This window comes from Accipiter gentilis, chromosome 7, assembly GCF_929443795.1.
Source record: "Accipiter gentilis chromosome 7, bAccGen1.1, whole genome shotgun sequence".
Taxonomy (NCBI): domain Eukaryota; kingdom Metazoa; phylum Chordata; class Aves; order Accipitriformes; family Accipitridae; genus Astur; species Astur gentilis.
Genome location: NC_064886.1, coordinates 22,257,198 through 22,280,666, shown reverse-complemented (window position 1 = coordinate 22,280,666; position 23,469 = coordinate 22,257,198). Strand labels below are relative to the sequence as shown.

Sequence of the window (23,469 nt, the reverse complement as noted above, 5' to 3'; positions counted from 1 at the left end):
AGAGCTACTAGTAACCTTGCTTGAAGGACTAAAGGGAAAAAAATAAGGGCTTATTTTACCTAAGAGATGTCTTCAAACCAAAAACGTGCTTATGCAAGCTGTGTATATTCTCAACAGCTCGTGTAAACCATCCATCAGGCAGAAGTATGAAAATTAGCTCCCTTAAGAATCCACACTGAAAAGAGGTTGAGGGATGTGGGTAACACTGCCTGAGGCTGCAGTTTGTGAGGCGAAAGCAACTGAGAGGTGGAAAACAGCATCATCTTTGATATGCTTCCACGAGGAAAGCCAAGTGAGCTGGACCAGTGCCATTAAATGACTTCAGGCAAAGACTGGCAACTGCCAAAGCGATTCTGCTACAGCTCCTGGTGCACTGATCCCTGCAGTCTCTTGCAGAAATGGAGATCCATTGCAAGCAGTAAGCAAGGACAAGTTCTGCATGTTGAAAGTAACAGTATCTCATGAAAAAGATATTTATTCTGCCTCAACCACAAGTGACATTGGGATGTCATTTTTATGTTTGTTTTAAATCGGCTCAGATTTAGACTGGAGCTGCGCAGATGGTTTAGTTATTATAGTGATAAGCACGCTAGAGGAAGAATATTGTTCATCTACAACTACTATGCTTGTTTCACACACATAAAAAAATACCTGTGATCATCCCAAAACTTACAGGGTGATCATAAGGAACCATACTCTACCTGCTGCCATTCAGAGGCTTTGTATTTTACTGCAGACATTTGGTGCAAGACCAAGAACACGGGCTACGATTAGGTAACAGATCCCAAACGCCTGTGCAAAGCCAGCTAAAGTATTAGGCAACTAGTGCTTTAAATCAAGGTGGAATAATCCTTTGGACATTTCTTGTCCAAACCAGAAAAACAACATGCAAAAATGCCATGGCTGCTTCAGCTGCTTCTAGGTCCTAGCCTCTTCTGTGGCATCTGCATTATACCCAGGAAAAGGGGCTCTACACAGCTCATAGGACACCTAGAATGTGCCCTATCTCACCATCATGAAGAGATGTACAAGAAAAACCTCCAGCCAAGGCTCTGAATCTCTTCAAACAGCACACACTACACCAGGACTAGCTGGAGACAGAGCACCATTCAAACAGTACTGTGTTTCTCCATTCTTCAATTTGCTAAAATCACGAGATATAACAGAAGTGCTCTATCTTGGTGCCTTCTCTTCTCCAAAAGCAAATATACAAATAAAACAAAAAAAAAATGAGAGAAGAGAAGAAGGAAAAGAAAGAAGACTTTGTGCATTGTGTCAACCAATTAAATTCAACAGAAAAAAAGATACAAGTGGTTATAGCTTCCTGTAAATTACTTCATGTAATTAAATAGCCTTCTCTAAATTACAAACCATTTAGCTCTTCTTTTATAACAATGTAACCAATGACCACCAACAACCTTTTTTATAGCTTCTGATGCCACATAAGTTGTTAGCAATGAAATTTCCTTTTTTATTTCTCCCTTTCAAAAGAAGCCATTGTAATGAGATTCATTCACAGCTACTTACAGAACATCAGCAAGAAGAGAGGACTGCTTTGTTTCTCTTTTTTTCTGCTCTTGTCTGAGGCTATATTTAAGCAAATGTGACCTAAGGTCCTTATCAGTCATCTAACTGTAGGCAGAGAAGTTGAAGGTGACCTGCAGGAGTTTTAAAACATGGAGCTTATAACTGGTTTGATTTTTCACATACATACAACATAACTTTCTTACACTGTAGCCGTGTGACTTAACTATCTTCCTATCACTTCAACTTTATGACCTTTTTAAACTTTGAAAGCACCAGAAATGTCAGGTCAAGTCTTCCCTGTTTGCTAGGGATGAGTCTTGTGAGATGAGAGCTGCTCTGAGCAGCCTCCTCCAATTGCTCCATTTATTAAATACCTGTGCGTGACTCGAGTTACTGAAGTCTGTTCGGCCACATTTCACTGGGTCTGCAGCTATCACATCTTCTCCGATGGGGAACTGAGATGGAGACATAAGGCCCCCAAAGACACTGTGGTTCAGGTCCACTAGAGGTAGCGTAGAAGTCCCAACACAGAGAAAGCACTGGTACCATCCAGTGCTTTAATCACCACGCTCTCTAGACCTGCTCTAACACATGGTAAAAATGCCGGCAGCCATCTGGAGAACTGAACGCATTGCTGTTGCCCAAATGCTGTTAAGTGGGAGAGGTGAATGGGGACAGACGGGAATTTTGAAGAGGAAAAGCAGGGACAAAGAAGGTGGAAGGAACGCTGCAGGCAAAGCCTCAGGCTCTGGTTCTAAACGCAGCAGGGTCCATACCATCATAACGACCCTTAAAAACAAAGCAGAGAGCAGAGTGCACGTGGCAAGACACTGCATCCCGGTCCCTGTGGCCATGCAACCTCCACTCGCTCTGCCATCTGTGAGCAGTCCCCTCCCAAGCAGGAGGGAAGCCCATGGCAATAAGGTGCTGGTCCATGTGAGCAAACCCTGCCAGACCCAGCATGGGACCGGCGTCCCCCAGCTGCGCTCCCGAGCTGGGGCACAGCAAGAAGCTGCGCTCAGAAGCAGCTGAGCCTCTCTGCAAGGATCAGGCGAGTCCTACAAGAGCAGGGACAAGTGGGGCACATGAAGCAGCAATATTGGCAAGTGAGGGGCTGCTACAGAAGGGGAACCCACTGGCCCAGACAAGTATTTCACTACATCAGTGAAAAGCACAAAGCCACTTTATCCCATACATAACACTTTCAGCGGCCAAAGCGTGCTTTACATCACTCCGTTCAGAAAACAGTATTTGCAGTGTAGTTAAATCCAGCACGTGCCTCTGTTTCATGCTTCAGTATTGCTCTAAAAACAGTTGGATTCCCCCCCCCCGCCCAATTCTAATAAACATGGTCTCCTCAATTGATGTTTCCCTACCAGAACTGCAGGGGGTTTTGAAATATATTTTTCCAGCTTAAACGAAGTCCTTCTGCCGCCTTAGCTCCCAGCCGTTTTATGGCACTATTTTGCGCCACTCCTCCCAAAGCACAGCACGCTAGAGAGATCAGTTATGGAAGCTGTGCTCTAGCTCTCAAAAGGCGGCTGCAATCCCATGATGAAGTTACCTGTGCCACATCTGTAACGCAAACCTTAATTGTCTAAGGTTCGTATAGCACTTTAAAGAAACACTAAAGAAACTAAACACACTGTGAAGTTCCCCCTCTGTTGCAGAGTGGGCTCTGTAGCCACTTCAAGAATCTCGACGAATTCTTGGACAAATTTAGCAAAACCAGCAGCACTTCTTTGTAATAGCAGCCTTTCATTTGGGAAATAAACATCCAGTATTTATTTACAAAGGATTTCTCCTCCTCCTGCCACTGCTGTGCTATGCCCACTGCTTCCCCTCTACTTTGATGCAGAAAACAGAATACCAAGCGCCTAACCAGAACTTAAAGCAGATTTTTAAATTAGTTCCTGACAGTGCAAGCAGATTGCTATTGATTGAAACGAGGCTGATTTTAGGCCTTGGATTAGCAAACCTAATGACTAAATACTGTATTGCCCATTTCAGTACTTCGCACCGTTACTCCCCAGCGGTTTCCTAGGCAGCTGTGAAGTCTCTGCACTTGCAGATTAGCTTGAGAGAGCAAGGCAAGGCCATCTGTGGCTGTGCCGCACAGCCCTACTCAGCTGGAAACAAGGACCTCCTCCGAAATCCCCCGGGGACCAGGCCCCCGGCCCTACAACCTCATTAAGAGCTCGGAAGCCAGCAAGACCATTTGCATGGTTAAAAGCGAGCCCGTGTGCGAGAAGGCCCTGCTGAACCAGAGCGGCACCCCTCGCCCAGCCGGCCCTGGCTCCAGCCAAAGGGGAGCAAAGCACCAGCCCCGGCAGGCAGCGGTGGAGAGGCTGTCCGCAGGTAACGGCCCAACTCTCCCAGCAATCAGAAATGAGCCCCGAAAACTACTCGGTACAGAGCTTTCATGTCCAAATTGTAAATTCTTGTACTTACGACAGTAGGAATGGATCCTTGTTTTAAGCTACACATGAAGCAACATTTTCCTGATTAAAAGAAAGTGGACTTTTTTTTTTTCCTTTTGCTTTGTTGTTTAGTTTCAAAGAACATTTAAATAACAATATCTGCTAACAAAAAGGGTAACATCAATTACAAACAAAAAGAAACTGGTTTCTGTAATTTCGGTGTTCAAAAGCAGTGAAATGCAAACACCAAAGCAGCACACACACCAAACCAAACCAAGCCCCAAAACCCACATTAAAGGCAACCTTTTTTTTAAGTTAGCTGCCTAGGATTCATTTACTTTTAATAGCCTGAGATACTGAAAGTAACAGAACAAGTTACTATCATATTAAGGTAACACAGTAAGTTACTACCACTTTTAGACCCTCTTAGACAGAATTCAGCTTCCAAACATGGCATTATTGAGACATGGAAGGACAGGCATATCCATACCTGTCCTCTGGCCCACAAAGACACCAAAGGTTATTTTTTGGACTCGCTCTCCTACATGGCTGCTGAACCTCAGCTAAGAAAAGTACATTTCAGTCTCTGAACTCTGCATCACTAAGCAAACACTCTGCCTCCAACCCACCAGTGGCTTCAAAAGCACATCCAAGTTTTCAATTTACCATTTATCATTATCTGGAAAAATACAAATAAAAATCAAGCAGCTACGTGCTCCTATTGCCCAACCATCAGCACAAGCAGTATGATGCCAAGGGAAATTTTCCACACAAGATATTTCATTAGCCAGATGAGTTTCTAGGCTGTTTCCTTCCACCTTGGGAAAAAACCCATAGCCTTTCAGTACCACCACCACACACAAAATGGGGCTATGGATATGTAACTGGTTTGAAGACAAGCTGTCAATTTTCACCTAGACATCAGAAGAAACAATGTGCATCCTGGATGGAAAATGACTTAGTATATCACCTTTAGCTCAGATCAGCAATAACGCAGAGCAGTGTTCTTCTGGGGGGGTGGGGGGTGTTGTATTCATCAATGAATGTTGGATAACAAGCTGATGAGCATCACAGAAAAATCACATGAATAGGTAATCAAACATGTTAATGTAATTCAGCAGTTCCAGTCCAGCAAGAGCCACACCAACAATATACATTAATCATCAATAATGCTCAGCAGTTTGACAAAGGCTGGGGAGTGAATGAGAGACAGGAATTAACTCTGCTTTCCCTCCCTCCAGGAAGCTCTGCTGAAGTCACAGAGATGTCACACCCCCAGAGCAACATGACAGCGTTAGCCTTCTTGCCCTTTCCTCCCATGCTCCAAACCCAGCACGCTATTTATGAGCACTAAATACATGCTACACCACCCTTTTCTCCTCAGCTTCTTTGAGACTCTGCCTCATCTCGGGTGATTTAAACAGTGGGTGAGAAAAGGAAGGAGGAGGTGTGAGACACTCATCTTCATGACAAATGACTATTTGCAGAACAGAGTGTTATTACAGCCGCATTTAACATCTAAACATATTCAATATACTGTGATGCTCCCAAGCTGACTAACCACAGAGCCTGAGGTTAAGCTAACTTGAAATATCAGCAACTTTTTCCTACTAGCCCCAACACTTTTTAGAAGAAGGTCGGCCCATTTTTAGTCTACATACAGAAATGGCAATGAGTCCCAAAGCTCAGAAAAACCCTACTGTTCTACATCCAGGGTGACCTGGATGCAACTCCAAAAATGAACCCCAAAGAGAGAAAAACAGCTCAGCTAAGGCTAATGGAAGACAGACTCAAAGTTTGAAGGGTGACTCTCCAAAAACTGGAATGATGACTTAGGACAACTCAAGGAAGAGTAACTGGAACTAAGAGGTTGCATCTTATATCTACCTCCTACTTCATCTAAGTGAATTATACACCCAACCACAGAGGAATCCTTTAAAGAGATGATGGGCTCCTCTCCCCACCAGCACTGTCTGCAGCTGCGGTGGGGATTCCCTTCCACAAACCACTGGTTTAGTCTCGGACGTGGCTTTTAAAAAAGGCAATGCCTCAATTCCCAACAAATGCTCCCATGTTGGATGCAACTGCACACTTTCAAAGGGGCAAGCTTTACTGCAGGCCACTCTGGCTACACTAAAATACATCACTGCTTCAAACACTTTCTCATTCCTTGACATGCCCCTGACGACTGAGAGGTTTTGTCGATTCCTACCGTAGAGCAGCAGTTTCAAGTCAGCACCTTTCCCTGTGCACATGTGTTGAGAACAGCCCCAAATCCCTACAAATCCTTGGCCAAAGGACCTATGACTATTTGAAATGCCCTTTTTTCCCCTCTGCTTGGTTACAGCAGGAGATAAATGTGTTTGAATGATTTTTATACACAGTGGGAGTAATAGGCTGGAAAGGACAGATGGGCTTTTGCAACCCTCTCTCCACACCCTGAGGTACAGAAGAACGAAATATTCAGGAGCAAATAGTAATCTGGATGCTTTGTCAAAAGGAGTGAAGTATTCATCTAATTTTCTAAACAAAGCAGACAACCTGGCACTCAAATCAGCTTACCACTTTGCACCTCTCTACAAGGATTAGCAGAATGCCATAATTATAATGCCCAATTTGATTTATTAGAGGAGGCTGTGTAGAAAAGATGACAATTCAGTAGCATTGTAAAGAGAAGGGATGAGAGTATAAGGAAAGCTTCAAATTGAACAGTAATTTCTAAGCAACATCTCAATATAATTAACATTAATTACAGTAAGCTTTCCAAATTAGGTATAAACCTATGTTTAATAACCCTGAGATGCAAAAATCACCCCCAAATTCCAGGAAACTTAATATTACAGCCAATTTGTCTAGACAGCTTGGCAGGAAATGCCAGAATTCTAGGTGTAAACTTTGTGGTTATTAAAAAAATGAAAAATTATTGAACTTGTCTGTATAATTTGCATAATTAGTTTGAACTAAGAACAGCCTAGTTTATCAGCTTAGATTTTGCTGCTACTGTCATGAACCTTGCAGACCTGAAAACTTGTCTGGTTTTCACAACTGTATCAGCTAGGATAATAAAAAGTATTTTAAAAAAAAAAAACACCTTTTCAATAAAAGATGAATTCTAAGTGTGACTTGTTTAAAAAGGTACAGTGTATTAATGAGTCACTCATCACAGGTTTTATTTTATACTCTTTGTGCAAGCTCCTCACTCTTTTTGATTTTGTTACTTATACTTACAGGGGAAAAAAAAGATTAAACAAAGAAAGATGAACTCAGGTTTTCATTAATGTGGCAGCACATACCCTATTTAATCACTGATGGCAGCCAAATACTCACCAGAAGAAACAGATAACAATGTCCTCATTTTTCACAGCTGAAATACAAATAATCTAAGCATTTCGTAAACTAAGGCAGCAGCATATAATTACAGAACCTGGAGTTTGGCCAGTGTAACAAAACCTCGTACCCCAAAGGTTTCTAAGGAATTGTCATGAAATCAGTAGTGGCCACAACTACTGGAAACTTAGTTTTAAATTTCATGTAGAAGATGTCACTGTTAACAACCCTTTCCTCCTCTGCAGTGGGTGATGAACTGCCTCACCCCAGCTCCAAGAAGAGAGGACCTCCCTGCTGCCCGGCAGAGCACAGCCTCACAGATCCACAACGGTGCAAACACGTGAAATGCGCTGAACTCCCCGCAGCTTAATTTTAGACCTGAAGGAACAACTCTCTAACCCGTAGAAAGGCAGTATTTACTGAAGCCAGGCTTTCATGTTAGAGAGGTTTTGGTGGCAATCGAGGCCTAATGACCTCCTGTGGTGTTCCTTGTTTCCATACTCAAACTGCACCACTCTCAGTTGCATCAACATAAGCATTTGTAAGGTTACTCCGGGGACCAGAGCGGAAAGTGAGCCAGCTTTATATACACTTTGCAAGGGTCGCTGGATTGGTGTTTGGGGCCTTTTCATGTAAATAAAAAAACCTGACACAACAGCAGGTTTACAAAGGCAGAGGAGCTGATGAAGCAGAATGCCACAATCCTGGTGTAAGCAACAGGCAGGAATACCATCCAGCACTACTGCTTCTAAACGTTTTATATCAAAGCCAGGGACCTCTGGTGAAATACATGCTTAGCATTTTGTGGGTTTGGATGCCAAGAAAATGGTCGTGGTAGCTCAAACTTTCATCGAAACTAAAATGTGCATCTATTCACCCATAATAAAAAGTCATTTTAATTTGCAGAGAGTGAAAATTTGAGCACAAACTCATTGCACCTGCAACTAGAGGGGGAACTGAAACCCTATCACTCAACTACTAGCAAAAACAAACAAGAAATTTGATATATTTTAACTACACATACACTGACGACTCTAAAACCAAAACATTTGGTATCACTTTGGGGAATTAAAAGAAAACAAACCTAGCAAATATTTTACTAGGAGTGCATGGTTACATGATTTGCTACCTAAATACTTGCAAGCAGAAAAGCACTAACATCTTTACCTAAATTATTTGCACTGAATTATTCCAACTTTTTTTTTTTTTTTAAATAAAAAGGAAGAAAACAAAGTCTGCTAATTTGTTAATGAGAACAATCAGCCACCAGAAGAGTGGGGCCATGAACAGACCATTGGAATGTGTATCATAAAATGTGATGAGCCCTTCTGAACGAATATGCTACAACACAATCCAAAAGATTGTGTGTGGTGAAGTGTGTGTGTGGGGGGGGGTGGGGGTGGGGGTGGTGGTGTTACATTAGATAACCTTAACAATCCTTTCAAATCCTAAAATATTGAAAGTCTGAAAAAACACTTCCAATAACTGGACAATTCAATCTTTCTTTGTCTGGCACACATACAGAACTAGTTTCACAGAAGAGAAGGTGTGCTTGGATTAAAAAGCGTTTTCTTTGCACCACAGAGAATAAAAAATAGTTTTTCATCACAGCGTAGTTCTTAGCTCAGAACAAATGCTGAAGGGTCAAGTACACTGGTCTTCCCACTGCCTGCCATTTGGCACCATGTTAGCAGACAACTGGGAAAGTGTTTGTTCATAGATACAAGCTGCTGTGCCATGTGGATTTCAAACTGATGAATGAGCACTGAGTCACCAACGCATCTCCCTGCTGAGCAGCAGTTAAGGGATAAATAGCCTGCCACCCATAGTGCCTCTTCTTTGTCACCTCCCCAGCTCTGTACACACTGTGGGTCATATGGGAGTCTCCACAGTCATCCCCTCCAGCATGACAACTCTTAATTCATTAATGCTTATGCTTCATTTTAGAAGGGCATGGAGAAAAGACTCCCGAGAACGCAACCTCCTCCAAACTGACTTTCCACTTCGAAAATACTTGAATATTCTCTCCTTCTCAACATATCGTTTTGGGGGCACATGAACTTGACTCATGAGACAGACATACTTATGTTTGCAACTTCCAGGTGCACATTAACAAGCACATCTTCTCCAAAGACGACTATGATCCGACTGATGATTTCTATTTGTGCCTAAGACTGTAAGAACCACAAACCTATGGTATGAACAACTGTCTCAAAGTTGCAGGATACAAGGGAGATCTGCTCCTTCCTTCTTGCATTACCCAGTACACCTAGACTTCCATTTTAGCTTATGAAACTTGCCCACAACACAGGATTTGTGCACTTGGACAGAAGTCTTGTAAGAGATGTGGTTTTCACCAGCACAAGTTACCAGAGAAGCCAGTTACATTAACAACCCCAACCTACCAGCAGGACATTTCACAGTGGCCAATGCCACGATACAGTTGCCTCAGATGAGAAATAATTTCCCTACCTGTTTGGATAGCTTCAAAGGGAGTTTCTTCTTCATCCGTTCTTTGCCTCTTTCTGCCTCTCTCTCAGAGCTCCCAGCATCATTGTTATGGCCATTTTCACTCGGCTCAGCAGACACACAGTTTTCAGATTCTCTGGGTTTCTTTCCTGGATGCCTCTCCCATTTCTCCTTCCGCTCCTGAGGCTTTAGTGACATGTCCTTCTGTAAAGGAGGAAAAAAAAAAATAGTGAGTTCTTTAAGTTCTTTGAGACTACTTTTAAGCATTAAGCAGTACAAATATTGAATAAAAACACAAACAAGACAGCATGTTCTTTCCAGAGATGACTTAAGATGAATAATTAGGCACGCACAATGCAAACAGTAATTTTAGATTAGATTAGGATGAATACTCTCCAGGCTATGTGTTTGATTAATTTCAGCAATGCTGGAACTGGTTATGAAAATGAGTTTGCTTCAGATTAATTCAGGAACCATACGTCAACAGTACATGAACAAATCAGCATCCTGAAGGAAAGCCTTTAACTGTTCAACTGAAACAGAGGTGGTTTTTATTTTGTTTTGTTTGTGATCTCAGAAGACAACATTTCAGACCCCCCTTGGGCCTGACAGTCTCTGATTCACAGTAGCATTCATATGGAGAAATGCACTTCTAAATCCTACCATGCATTCAGTAAGCAAGCCGAGATCAATGGGATCTAAACACATAACAGAGGTTGAACACTTCTAAGTGTTAAGTGCCTGCCCTGAATCAGGACTATAACATACAATCTAAGCACAGTTTAAAAGTGGGTATGTCATGTCATAATGATTAACATTGGAAGTGAGATCAGAGAAGGGAATTACTACTGCTATCCCTGGCATCTTTGAGGACTGGAAGCTGAACTCTGGGTGACAATGTATCAACCTCTGCCCCCAACACACACCACACAGAAAAAAGAATTTAAGAAATACTATGCCAAATCACTATGACATTAGTTCACTACAGCTAGATAAATTTTTCCCCAATGCCTTTTATTAACTGCTCAAGGGTGAAAACTAAACTCTTGTGGAATGTTTTACAGAATCTCTATCCCAATGAATTTTTTATGTGAGGTAAATATATCAGATTAGGAGATACCTTAAAAGCCCTGTTCACCATGCCAAGATTTGTCAACTTCAGCCACAGGAATTTTTCCAAATTCCTCATCCCCCCTTTTCTAAATGCCTCGCTTCTGACTCAAGCAAATACATCATGGATATTTGTATCCTACACAAATGGAGCTCACAATACAACTTGCTCACGTCAACGCACACACCTTCAGTACTGCAGAAGAGCTCAAGCAAATCATTAGCTCTCTAGACTCTCAAAAACTAAAGCCCAACAAAAAAGAAAATCAGGGATTGGGATGAAATGCCCTGCTGATTGCTCTAGATTACTTCCTCCCCCTCTTGTTTAATTAGTGAACTGACTGCCTCAGTGTGCAACATGCTGATTCCACTCCAAATCACTCACTGTTTGAAGTCACCCTTCCCTGTGAGGCAAGATGATGCACTAACACTTTACGGTCACAGAGACATTGAAATCTCAATTACAATGATAAAATACATACAGGTGTTTCCTATTCCAACCCTGGCTCAAACACAGCCAGCACCCAAACTCTACACACTTTGCACGGGGGTCCTGTGCGGCTGGCAAGCTCCTCTTAAAGCACACATATATACAGCAAGTTGCAGAACCCCCAAAGATACAATCCCGACTCCAAAATTAAAATAAGTAGCACTGTCTCAGAGATGCAGAACATACCAGAACACAGCTCAGCTTGCCAAGTCCTAGTGAAACTAGTGAAAGAGCAAGGAAAATGATTGTCTGGCAATACTGTCCATGAATGATAAAATGAGGAAAATTAGTGTTAAGTTGCTCGCTTTGGGTTTTAGTTTTAAGATAGCACACTAAAACAGCAGTTCAAGATGCCACTTTAAGAAGGTCACATTGCTCTATTTACTGGGAAGCTGCTGAGATAGAAATCAAAATGCTAAGCTTTAGTAACTAATCAGAAACTAGTGCAATGGAAATGACATCTGTTAACTGATACTCAGCAAAACATTCAAAACAGAAGTCACCAAAAATGTGCACTTCTTCATAAAGCCAGATGCAGCTGCAGTGTGACGGCAGACACGTGGAAGATGCTGCATGAGGTGACACGGGCCCCTGATAAGAGGGAAAGGAGGCTGGGGCAGGGGAATGCCACCACGAGAAAGCACCAGCAAATAATGCACTCCTGGCTCAGCGTGTAATACTCACTTTTAAGGATGCTTTCAAAGGCAGTAAATGGCTGTTTCGGTTTAAATTCTAGCTGGCTTCACATGGGGATTGGGTCTCTATTAATGCCTTAGGGAAAGTCTTCCCTCAGCACCCACAGCACATTCACTGCACATTTTAGACGATTCACTTCACCATGTAACTAGTCTGGAAATCTGTGGTTTTCCCCTTACTGAATGCTACAAAATTCCCTACTTAGAAATTTAGCTTTTTATCCCCATTTTGTTTGGAGATTTAAGGTTTGTCTCATCGCTGAGCTACTAGCAAAATTAATTCAGGGAATACAGTCATAGCTGGATCAAAGCCAAGGAAATAATGCGTTCACTTGTAGTGCCACTTGCGTCCAAGAATCTCAAGCACTTTCCAAACAGCCGTGAATTAAGACCCAAGCCCTGGTAGCAGAGGCCGCTGCTCGCCTCTGGCAAGAGGAAGGCCGAGGGAGGGATCCTCAGCCCCGCAGCCTGGGGCAGCCATGGGGAAGAAGCCAAGTTTCTCAGCCCCGTGACAAGAAAAGCTATTCTACAGGCCTGTTCCTCCCCACTTCAGTAGAGGATGCAGCTCACAGAACTTTGATTTTTCTGAGAACCCAGGACACTGAACTCAGCTTCTCCTCGCTGACAGAGGGTGACAGCGGGGCTGTTTTCTGTGCTGCTAAACGCAAACTTCTTTGCAGCCTCAGGCAGAGAGCAGGAGGGGGCTAATGGGGTTTCTGTTCTTGCCTCCTTTGTTTCCTTTCTATTTACTCTACTAAAAGAGCCTTCCAGCGATTGTTCTTTTACTAAAGTTTACGACCTCCAAGTTGGGGACCTCACTTAGCGCAAGAGCTTACTATTTTTGGATGTGCATCTGTGCTTGCGCACAGGCAATTGCTGGAAAATTTAAGCACGTACAAAATATACAGTACATCACTACAGTGAACAACGTTTATTGATGCACCTTGACTTCAGTCCAGAAATCCCAGCCGGCACGTAAGACTGGCCTTCTGACAAACTGCTCCACTGGAGCCTTCCCCCTAGACAAGCCCAGACGAGCAGTCATTTTTGCCCTTTGCACGTCACGTAAAGCCTAGGGGTTCACACAGCGACAATGTCTGAAGTCAGGCCCTGAAGTCAAAAGGTCTCCATATCCAACCTTGGCATTTCTGCCCAACCCAGGAGTCAGCAGACCTGGCTACCTTTGCTGTAAGGCCAGTAAATCCCCTTCTCCAGGGAAGGCTGGTGGATCCAGGCCCATTCTCTCTTCTCAGTTCCAGGAAGGAGATTGCCAAATCTTGTTCCAGAATATACAAAACTTATTTTGTTCCTTACTACTCACCGCTTCCAGGGCTGTCTCCTACCTGTCCTCACTTAGGAATCTCTCTCACACCTTCCAGGGCAGGCTACAGCCTCTCCATCTGCAGCCCCTTGCCTGTCTGGGCTGCAGACGGAGAGCAGATGGTTCTAATTGGCTGCACAGTTACAGATAAGAAAGAATTAGGCCTTTCCTTACAGCCTCTTTCCTGGCAGTTACTCCATAACACATACAGATTCTACTTCCCCATTTGCTTATTTGGATGTACAGATACCAAAGAACGCTTCAGCTGAAAATGTTATTGTGGTACCTCCTCCAGCTCTAACTGAAATACCTTGCACACCAGTAGCTGTGAAGATCAACTGGCATACCACCGCAGCACAGGCTGGCAACCCAAGTACGTAACCTAGACTCTGCAACAGATTTTGAGAGTCCATAATAAAAATTGCTGAATTTTTTTCTTCGCTATTTGGCCCAAGCTATGCAATTGCACCTTTGCTTGCGGCGGAGCTGGCGACAACCTTAATCACTTGGAACACTCCTTCCTGAAAAGCCATTTTTCTGTCACCAAGGCACAGCTGCAATCTCCAAAGACACTCAAGGTACACACTGCTCAGTTTATAAATAAAGCTGTGAATAATGCTGGGCGCATGGCCCTCAGCTCTGGAATGAGACCATTCTTACCCATAAAATGCCACAGCAAGAGACTTCTGCACAGTGGACTCCACGTTGCCTATTTGATCAGGAAATAATGATCAGCCCTAGAGGACCCTGGCACAAGCTCCCATCCACAGCCATCCGCTGGCTGGAGTTATCACTGCGTGTTTGCTCAGCCCAGCTCAAACTCTGCCTTAATCCTCTGAGTTTACACAGCTCTTTGAGATCTCAGAAAGCAAGTAGGGGGAGGTTGGAGTTGTAAATACCTTTCATACACCAGGAACATTTAAAGAACCTGAAAAAAAGTGCAAAAACCACACAGCTAGATGAAAAACCTGGAGCGTGCTGCTGGGGTGCAGAGCACAAAACCAACACCTACAGTTCATAAAATAACTACCCTGAGCCCTCAAGGATCAGTTCAAAATGCAGCCCTGGTGCAAAATCAAGTCCATTACGATCCCCCGTCCCCAGGGCCCATTGGACACTGCAAGGCTCAGACACGCAGCCAAGGACTGGTTACACTCCACTCCTGCCAGACTGCCTCTGCTGACTTCAGAAGATTATATGGGCTGATTTCCCAGAAGGGAAACAGCCTCCAGCTTCTCTCTCCACAACTCTTCACTGCAGCACTTATTCCTTAAGTTGGGGAACGTGAAATATCCCACTGAACATCAAATAGGAGAAGGATCCATGCAAAGGAAATAAAAAAACGTACTGCTGTCTCTAAAACTGACCCTGCTTCTCCTCTTTCTGCCTCCAGCTTCTCTCAGCAAAATTGCAATGGGAAAGCTCCTGAGGATCTAAGCACCGACTATCCTTATATCAACTTTATCATGCAATTAGCAGTAGGGTTGTCAAATGTGTTTGTTTAATAGTTCAGGGAGAGATCCTGGCTCAGAGAGGAACTGAAACAGATTTATTTTTAATTAGGTTACTTTAAAAATATTCCTACTGACCTGATACCCAGTTTATAGAACAGCAACATCGAAACAAATGCTGACTTAATATGCTAGTGCTTTCCAAGTAGACAAAGCACGTTACAAATAGAGACAGGACCACTACTAAGGGAAATCTATTGTCCATTTAGTTGCATAAAGATGACACAAGAGACAGTAATTCAAACAGAAAGATAATATTGGAGATATACACGAGAAACTTACATGAAAGAAATTAACTTTTGAGGTATGGATTTGAAGATAGGTCCGTAGAGAGAGAAACCGCCCCAAGAACAGGAGCGAGCACAAGAAAAGACGAGTAACCAACAGGCAAATGAAATGAGGGGAATAATGAGGACAGAAAAAAGGGAGAAAAAAGGAATGGGATAGCAGGTAACTTTACCAGAAGGTATCAGGTAGGACCACACCAAAGTGATTAAATTTGAACTCAATGTGGTGGACAGGCAGCAAATGCAAGTAGAGACCTTAAAAACGAGCAGGAGCACACTGTAGCGGTGGGAGAGGAGGAGACGTTTGAGAGCTCAGCTCTGGAGAGCTATGGGGTAGAAGGAGAACAGGGAGGGCAGCGAAGGCGCCGCAGCGGTAGGACTGGCCCGCAGCTCATTACAGCAGCTCCGCACTGGAAGCCCCATCTGGCAGCAGGCCAGCCCAGCTTCACCCTCCCCACAGTTCAGGGCACTTTGGGAGGCACTTGGCTGGCATCTCCAGCCGGCAGGCTGCAATTTTCATGGACAGGGAAGTTCTCACTTTTCCTGTAATGTAACACACACTTGTTTGTTTTACTTCCCTGCCCTCTCTTCTCCCCCACTGCGAACTTCACTAAAAATGTAACTCAAGCCCCTAGCCTGTCAGCCAAAGCCACTAAAGCTTTTTTAAAAGGAAAAAAAAAAAAAAAAAAAAAGGAGTCTAGATTTGAAATTACTCTCTTGCTTTGACCCTACATTCAAGCAACACAATCAATATCAATTAAAATGATTGCAAATGAAATCCTTGCTTGTTTAACCTTAGACTGCAATTCTCCTTTCATAGCTGACATATTCCAGATGAGTTTGGGTCTTGCTTTTTAAAATGCATCACGTTTGCTCTGACCCTGTCACATGTTTAGCTCAAGAATAAGACGACTTCTTGACGAGATGGCTTTGGAAACGTTAAGACATTTGAAGCTGCCACTGGTTTGCAGGTTTATGATACATGATTTAACTTAAAAATAAAAGCGGATGAACCAAGAAACTCACTGTAATTGAAACAGTCAAATTTATTACCAGAAGCTGCGTTCCTGTCACCTGTGAAGAGCTGAAGAGCAAGCTGCTGGTACTCTGCTAAATGCCCACTTGTTATGTCTCCCAAGAATTAAGACCTTTGCTGCTAGGACCTTGAAGACACCACACCAAGTAGAGACACCTTGGACAAACGTTACCTCAACACAATGTAGCCAAAAATTACAAAAGGGGAAGATCAGTATTGCTACTTTTAAATGCATTTCAATCCACAATGATTTTCATTTCTCATTTCCAATCTTGCTCTTTTTGCTTGCATGAGACCTGAATAAAATGCTGAGCAGTAATTGTTTTAAAAAGTTGGGGAGAAGGGGGCTGGTACTGTTCTCTTCCTTCTCAATTACTTGAGGGAAAAAAACCCAGTCCTCTCCTTCCAGCGTAATACCAAGAACCTGGAAGCAGTGTGTTTAATAGTGATTTAGGGGACGATAAAAGTAAGAATGTATACAGCAAATACCTTCTCTTTAGTAAGAGGTCAAGGAAATCTGCATGAATGTGAGCATATGGCTGTCCATGGTTTTGGTATAAACCCTTCTCCACCATCACCCATTGGGGAGTTAGATACACAAAACCTCCTGTTTTAAGCAGCACTCTGCAAGCTCAACAGGAAGCCAGCCATGGCTTTCTCCTCCTCCTCCAGTTTCCTCTTCAGAGCCTGCAGGCGCCTCACTGCAGAGAACTGCACCGGTCTTCCTCACTACCTACTAACAGACATACTGTACAGCTATTAAAACTCCCACAGGTGCTTGCTGTCCATCAGAAAGGAAATGATCCCATTTTAAGCCATCAGTATTTCCTCTAGTGATGGCAGTAAATGCCCGACGAGTGCTCACAGAATTACTGTCAGCGGAAAGTGTGTCAGAGAGCAAGGGAGCTTAAATGATTGAAGGGAAGCTGGGGCACCATTTTCAGGTAGATGAAATGAGGCATATGGCAAGCCCAGCCTGCCCAGCTTTTACAGGCTGCAGGAGTGCTGAAAGGCGCTGCTGTTCGTGCACCGCAAGGCCAACCTGCCCAGCTTTCACAGCAGATAAAAGTACATTTCGGCTGAAGCTGCTTTCAGCCAGGACTGGGAGCTCAGCCTGCCCAGTTTATGTAGTGTATGAAGGAGCTGGAAAAGAGCTTGTGCTTATCTGACAGCACCTACTTCAGCTTATTTGAGCAGTGTCGCTGCACTGCTGGGTATGAATGCTGAGCATAGAGCACGTGCCTCCTGCAAACTCCTGTCGTCTTGGTGTGTACCCTCCTAAGAAGGAACAATTAGAATGGCAGCAGCACTGCACGCTGCCCTCACACTACCCAACATCTCGCAAGTGACAGACTACGCATAACACCTCCATTTTAAAGAATGTGATCTGGGGGACATCAGTCTCAATTAACTTCCAAAGGTACCCAGCAAGTAAGTGGCACAGTCAGGCACGCGCTCCAGGTGCAGTGTTTTGGGAAGACGTTCCTCAAGTGTGCCAATATTCAATGACACTGCTGGGCCCACGCTGCTGATAGGCAGCAATCACAAGCTTGTTTACAGAGCAGCCTTTAAACACTTAATCTGAACTAATTCCCCTTCCCCCCAGATTATTTAAACAGGCACTCGTATTGGATTCAAACAGCTCCCATCCAGTGACAGGATTAGGACCTGAAGAAGAGGCTCCTTGCTTGAAGCCAGATGTGACCATTTCATCACTCATTTCGATCTTGCCAGGATGGTAACACAACCCCCAGCCTCCAGCTGCACCAGCTGGCCCCAAGCTGCCAAAGGAAAAGGCATGAGGGTCCTACAAGCACAAACAGGCATGGCATCTGGATGCTTTCACCACTACCAGTTTTTAGCTAAACTGATCAGAAAAAACAGGAAAGCACTGTTGAGTAAAAGGTGCCTCCAGCCTATTTGTCACTATGGACAGGAATGCTTAGAAATATTGTGTCTCTCTTTAAAATTAGTAACAAAAGGAGAAGACACAACTGTTTCAACCTCTGCTGAGAGGGGGATGTCATGCTTCCATGAACTGGACTCTGGAAATGGAGTTGAGCCAACCTGAGGCTGGGCAGATGGATGGGGCCTATGGCTCATTTACCAAAGGCAGAGGCCTGAACTGGTCTCCTCCATGTATACATCTGCATTTAAAGTCTTGATCTTCACAGTGCAAAGTATATAGCAACCACATTATGACTGTACTGATTATCATGTGAATAGCTTCATAGTTGAGACTTAAAAGAAACAGTTATAATGTTAGGTAGCTTGGTCATGAATTCAAGAATCTCAGGCCCGATTTCTTCAGTAATTCAAAGCTTCTACCCACTAAATACAAATGCAAGGTTTTAATTTATTTTCTAGGATTCCTGATCCAACCACATGTGTTGTGTCCACTCATTTTATGGTACATACTTTTACAACATAGCCACGAAAAACATACTGCTCTTAAGGCAGTAGCACCTACAGAATGAAAGCTCCAGACGAATCTCCCATGTGGTGACAGTCTCAAACACATTCACTCTACAAAAGCAGCTGCAGACGTTTTGAGACTCTGCCTCCAGCCTATACTCTTCATTGCCACCCTCCTAGGAAGGGTGCCATTCCCAAAGATGCTGCAGAAGAGAGGTATGAATGTTCTTCTTCAACAGCACAGCAGTCTGCAAGCTTAGCTTCAACTGCAGTTTGACACAGCTTGCACAAAGCCAACGAACACTGCGCTGAAGGAGACAAACGCTCACAAATTCACTTCTGCCAACTCTGCTGTAGGGGCGAGAGTCTCCAGAAGAAAACCAGCCATATTCTGATCCCTGGTGCTGCATGATAAATTAATTTATGTTTAAGCTCTATGACACTAGAGGCATTTTTTATCAACTCTGCAGTTGCCCTCAGTGGTAGGCAACAATTTTCACTTCAGCTGTCATGAGGTCTAGAATGTGTATTAAATAATTAGTCCTCTGGTAGTTTCTTTTGGCTAGGAAACAAACAAGAAGAAATATAAATGATCCAACAACAAGAAATATGTAGAAGCCAGCCATCTCCAGAAACAGCTGCCCATAGCATATTACTTCAACCTAAGGGGAAAACTCTGAGTCAGGTGACGTCTAGCAGAAAAGAAATGCCTTTCTTAATACCTAAACGTCACATGCACTAATGAAAAGTCTGGGACAGTGCATCTGTGCCACCCTGGTCACCCTCGCTCCTCCTCAAACGTGCTGCTGGAGAAATGTATTGTACAACAGAGGTCTACAGCTGTCAGTCTCGCCAGCAGCTATGTTCTCCCACGTCGAGTGGCTTAGCACACCACGTGCTCGTGAGCAGCTCATCTATAACTGGTTTGCTAGAACAAACAACAAGCAACCAAATGTTTCCATATATCCTTAGGGCTTCCTAGAATAGTTCCAAACATTCTGATATCTGTGTCAGGGACGAAACATTCATTTATATCCCAGGCAATCGCTGAGAAAGGGGAAACATACACTACAGTAGCAGGCAATCTTGATGTATTCTACGTTACAAAACATTTTCAGTCAGAGAGCTCAAAGGTCATTAATAGATTTTCATATGTTTACAGACAGCAGCAATTTCAAGCTCCGTAATTTTAAAACTGCATGTCAGTCTCTCAACTTCCAGCTGTTATTTCAACATTAGATAATGAACACAATGCAAAGGTTACACAATCACTTGAACTAGCTTATGCTGTAGATCCAGTCACACAAATCATTACTAAATTCTAATTACACATATATTATTTTACAACTCTTATTAGAACAGCAGGGCAAATCTTCTTTTATAAAGAGATCAACAGTTTAGAAAAAGAGGCCAGAAAGGTTATTCTTTTAATGTGTCAGAGAGTTGTTCCTCTCTCTCCCTCCATCACCTAAACCACTGCTGATTTATGAGTCTCAGAAACAAAGCTGCATCTTGTTAACACCACACCAGTCAGTGCACATACAGCTATCAGCCCATATTTTACTTAAGTGCTTTATAGATCCCTAACATGTAGACATTGATGCCTACTTAATATAATCATCTTTGATCAGAGGAAAAAAAAAAGCATTTAGTGATTACCCAGTGTACTGTCTGAATACGCTCCTGTCTTTAATTTATACAACTACTTTGAAACTGAGGGTGTCTTACCCTCCAAAACTTAAAGAGATTTCTCCTTGGGAAAGTATTGTTATCTAACCTAAAGTTTTGCAAGACATCAGGCTTCCATACCATAGGGGTTTGGTTTATTTTATTTTAATTTTGGACCAGAAGAAATCACTGTAATCATCCAATCTGACCCTTTTATTATACAGCCAAATGAGCAAAATCACCCAACTTTGAAGTGGTCTTAGGGAAATCTTGGAAGTGCACTAGCAAACTACCCCATTACCAAATAAGAAAATCAGCAAATTATGTTTTGCTCTTGCCTCTCTTTTTTTTTTCTTTTTTTTCCCTCTATTCCCAGGCAGTGCAAAGTGTTATCCACTCTGGTTTATTCTGCCCAAATCCAGCTGTCAGTTGCACAGCATGTTCCCTCAATGGGAATTGAAGAATCTCATCCCCAAGATTCAGCTTTGAAGCAGGACAGACCAGCAACGTCCCTTTGTGCGAGTGAGGTCTCCTGCGGTGACAGCAACGCTACCCTGGCAAAGTGATGTCTCTCTAATCCCCAGAGCATCCTTAGCTAGCAATGAATTTCACACTGGGAAATTCCATGCTTTGACATTAAATAATTCCAGCTGGGATTTTCAAAGGATGAGATAGGAGTCCAATCCCATCACATTCCAATAGGAAGCCCTTAAGGTTTGTTTATTTTCTTTTTAAAAAGGAAACCCATATTTCATTCTCATTTCCATTCCAGTTTCCTCTGGGAGATGAAATTGAAAGCAAGAAACAGAGTGCAAGAGCAGTGCTAATGGGAAGACAGATTTTTATGAGACTGACAAATGACAACGCCAATTCTTGGGTACATCAGTTTGCAATGTATGATAAAGAAGGAACAGACAAATCAGCACATTCATTAACGTTCCTGAAGGAAAGGAGGATCTGTACTTTTGTCTGGTTAGTCTCACTCGCCACTAAGGAAGAGGTAACTAAGCAAACACTCCACCAGGACAGCAGACAATTAAAGCTCAAGAGCGAACAAAACCAGCAAGCTGTAGAGAGGAGAACATGTGCAGAATCAAAATGATGCTATCCACTTATCCAAGCATGTCAAATAAGGCCTCAGGCAGGCAGAGCTGACAGGACAATAACCCACTGCAGAGAAAGACTTCAGCAGAGCAGGTGCCGTCAATCACTCCTCCTTGCTGTCTCACCAAATCCAGAGTGAGTGGTGCAAGTTTTCATCGGCTTTGCCACTCTCTTTCCATTATGTTTAGAGGATTTGGGGTTTCCCCCATCCAAGTGGTGCTAACCTGGGCCTCTTTGCAACCACTTCCTCAACCCATGCTAAATTGCGAGTTCCTCTTAATGCTTAGGTTTCAGACCCAGAAACCTCTATCTGCACTTCACAGACCTGAACCCGAAGGCCGGCTGGTTTGTAGGACCTGTTTTCTTCCTGACTGGAACAAGGCTTTAGCAGTCAGAGACTAGAGAAAGGGGCATTCATGCAATGTTTTCCATTTGCTGCTAGCCCTCAATTTTGAAATGCAATAGGGAATTAAAACATGACACAGAGCAGCAACTTTCACCACTAACCCACTCGAATTAGTTAAGAGCCCTTGGACATCTCACGATTCATGACTCTGAGGGCTTAACTTTGCTTCTCATTTACTGTTCACAGCACCTTGTCAATGGTAAACATCACAGAGCAAGAAATACAGATGTAGGACGTGTATTTATTTGTTCAAATGGGCATAACCCTTTGGCAAGTACCAAAAAATCCAGTCAATGTGAGAAGGGTTAAGACAGAACAGATGCAACCAGAGACTCTGGAGAACAGCCTGCATGGAAGCAGGGTTTCTTGTGATTACTTCTGTCTTGTAGCTCTTAATAAGCCACATCACAGCTGACATCTCGACCAGCTATCTGCTTCCTTATGTAGATAAACAGAAACAGAAAAGCTGACATGGCAATTATATTGTACACACACACACACACCCACCCCCCCTAACAACTCTCACTGCTACAACAGCACGAGCAATGAAGAACAAGCACGTCCGGAATTCTCATCCAGGCTCTGACACCAATTCTTAATGCAACCATATGCAAGGTACTTCGTTCAAAAATTGTTTTAAAGCATGCTCACAAAATCAGGTAAGAGTTGCAGCACATCTCTCTTAAAGGTGTTACGATACAAAGAACTTTCAAGATGAAAAGGAGCTATAAAAGCATTTCACAAATACTGTTTATTAATAAAGCTCTAATCCCCATCCCAGCTGGACCCCAGGAAACTCCTGGTGCCCACCTATTCCCACGGTACATGGCACCCAAGCGGCGTGACCCCAGGCGCTACACTGAAGTCCCCGGCCAGGCGGAGCGGGGAGATGCTGGGGCGGCAGGGCAGGCATCCTCCTCTCTGCCACCTGCATCTCGGAGGCTGTTGCTAAGCGACAAAGTGCCATCACTGATATCTGCAAAATCCTCTGGCTCTGCCCACCCCGAGCGCCTCAGCCCTATTCCCAAACATGGCACCCAACAGGCCACAGCATCCCCCTTGCAGCCCTTGATAATCTTGCTTTTATGTGTAAGGCAGCTCTTGTCAAGGAATTCAGGGAGCCCTATGACAGTAAAAACTGCAGATAAAAAGATAGTATCAAGAATACTGCATTTCAAAAAAGCAGATAAAAGGGCAGAAGGGAAATTTCACACATCAGACCAGAAGTGCTCACTAAAGCAGAAAGCGGTTTAAACCACAGGAGCTTCCAGGTATTTGTTTCCAGTGAAGGATATGTATTTCCCAATATCCCCGCTGTGGCCGAGCAAAATTACAAGCCTTAGTTCTCAGGTTTCAGCAGCATCTGTAAAAGCAGGTGACCGAGACTAGCACCCTTTTTGCGATGATGCCAGAAGCAAATGTCTTCTCAAACCTCACAGATGCAGACTGACAACATAAAGGCTTTAAAAATGAGAAAGACCAGCTTAAACATCCACCCATCCCAAAGAAGGCAGTAACCTGGGGAATGCAGGGCCATGTTAATTAATGTGTGCTTAAGGGCAGTTCATCCCCCATCTCTCTCTCTCTCCACATATTACTGTTATTGATACAGATGAGGTTTGTGGCTTTCACATCCCATTAGGGAAAGTCTTTCTCTAGAGAAAAAAGAGAAGGGGGGAAGCA

At 43.4% G+C, this 23,469-nt stretch overlaps 1 protein-coding gene across 18 annotated transcripts in view; it reads right to left on the bottom strand.

Moving 5' to 3' along the window:
- Positions 1-23,469, bottom strand: part of FBRSL1 (fibrosin like 1) — a 559,238-nt gene that overhangs the window by 397,120 nt on the left and 138,649 nt on the right. For 17 of the 18 annotated variants that reach the window (XM_049804585.1, XM_049804593.1, XM_049804586.1 and 14 more), the window contains exon 2: positions 9,747-9,947. In XM_049804585.1, coding sequence (XP_049660542.1) covers positions 9,747-9,947 — 201 coding nt within the window. Of the gene's footprint in view, positions 1-9,746; positions 9,948-16,682; positions 16,710-23,469 lie in introns of those variants that run through there. The other variant, XM_049804602.1, reaches the window with a different exon arrangement.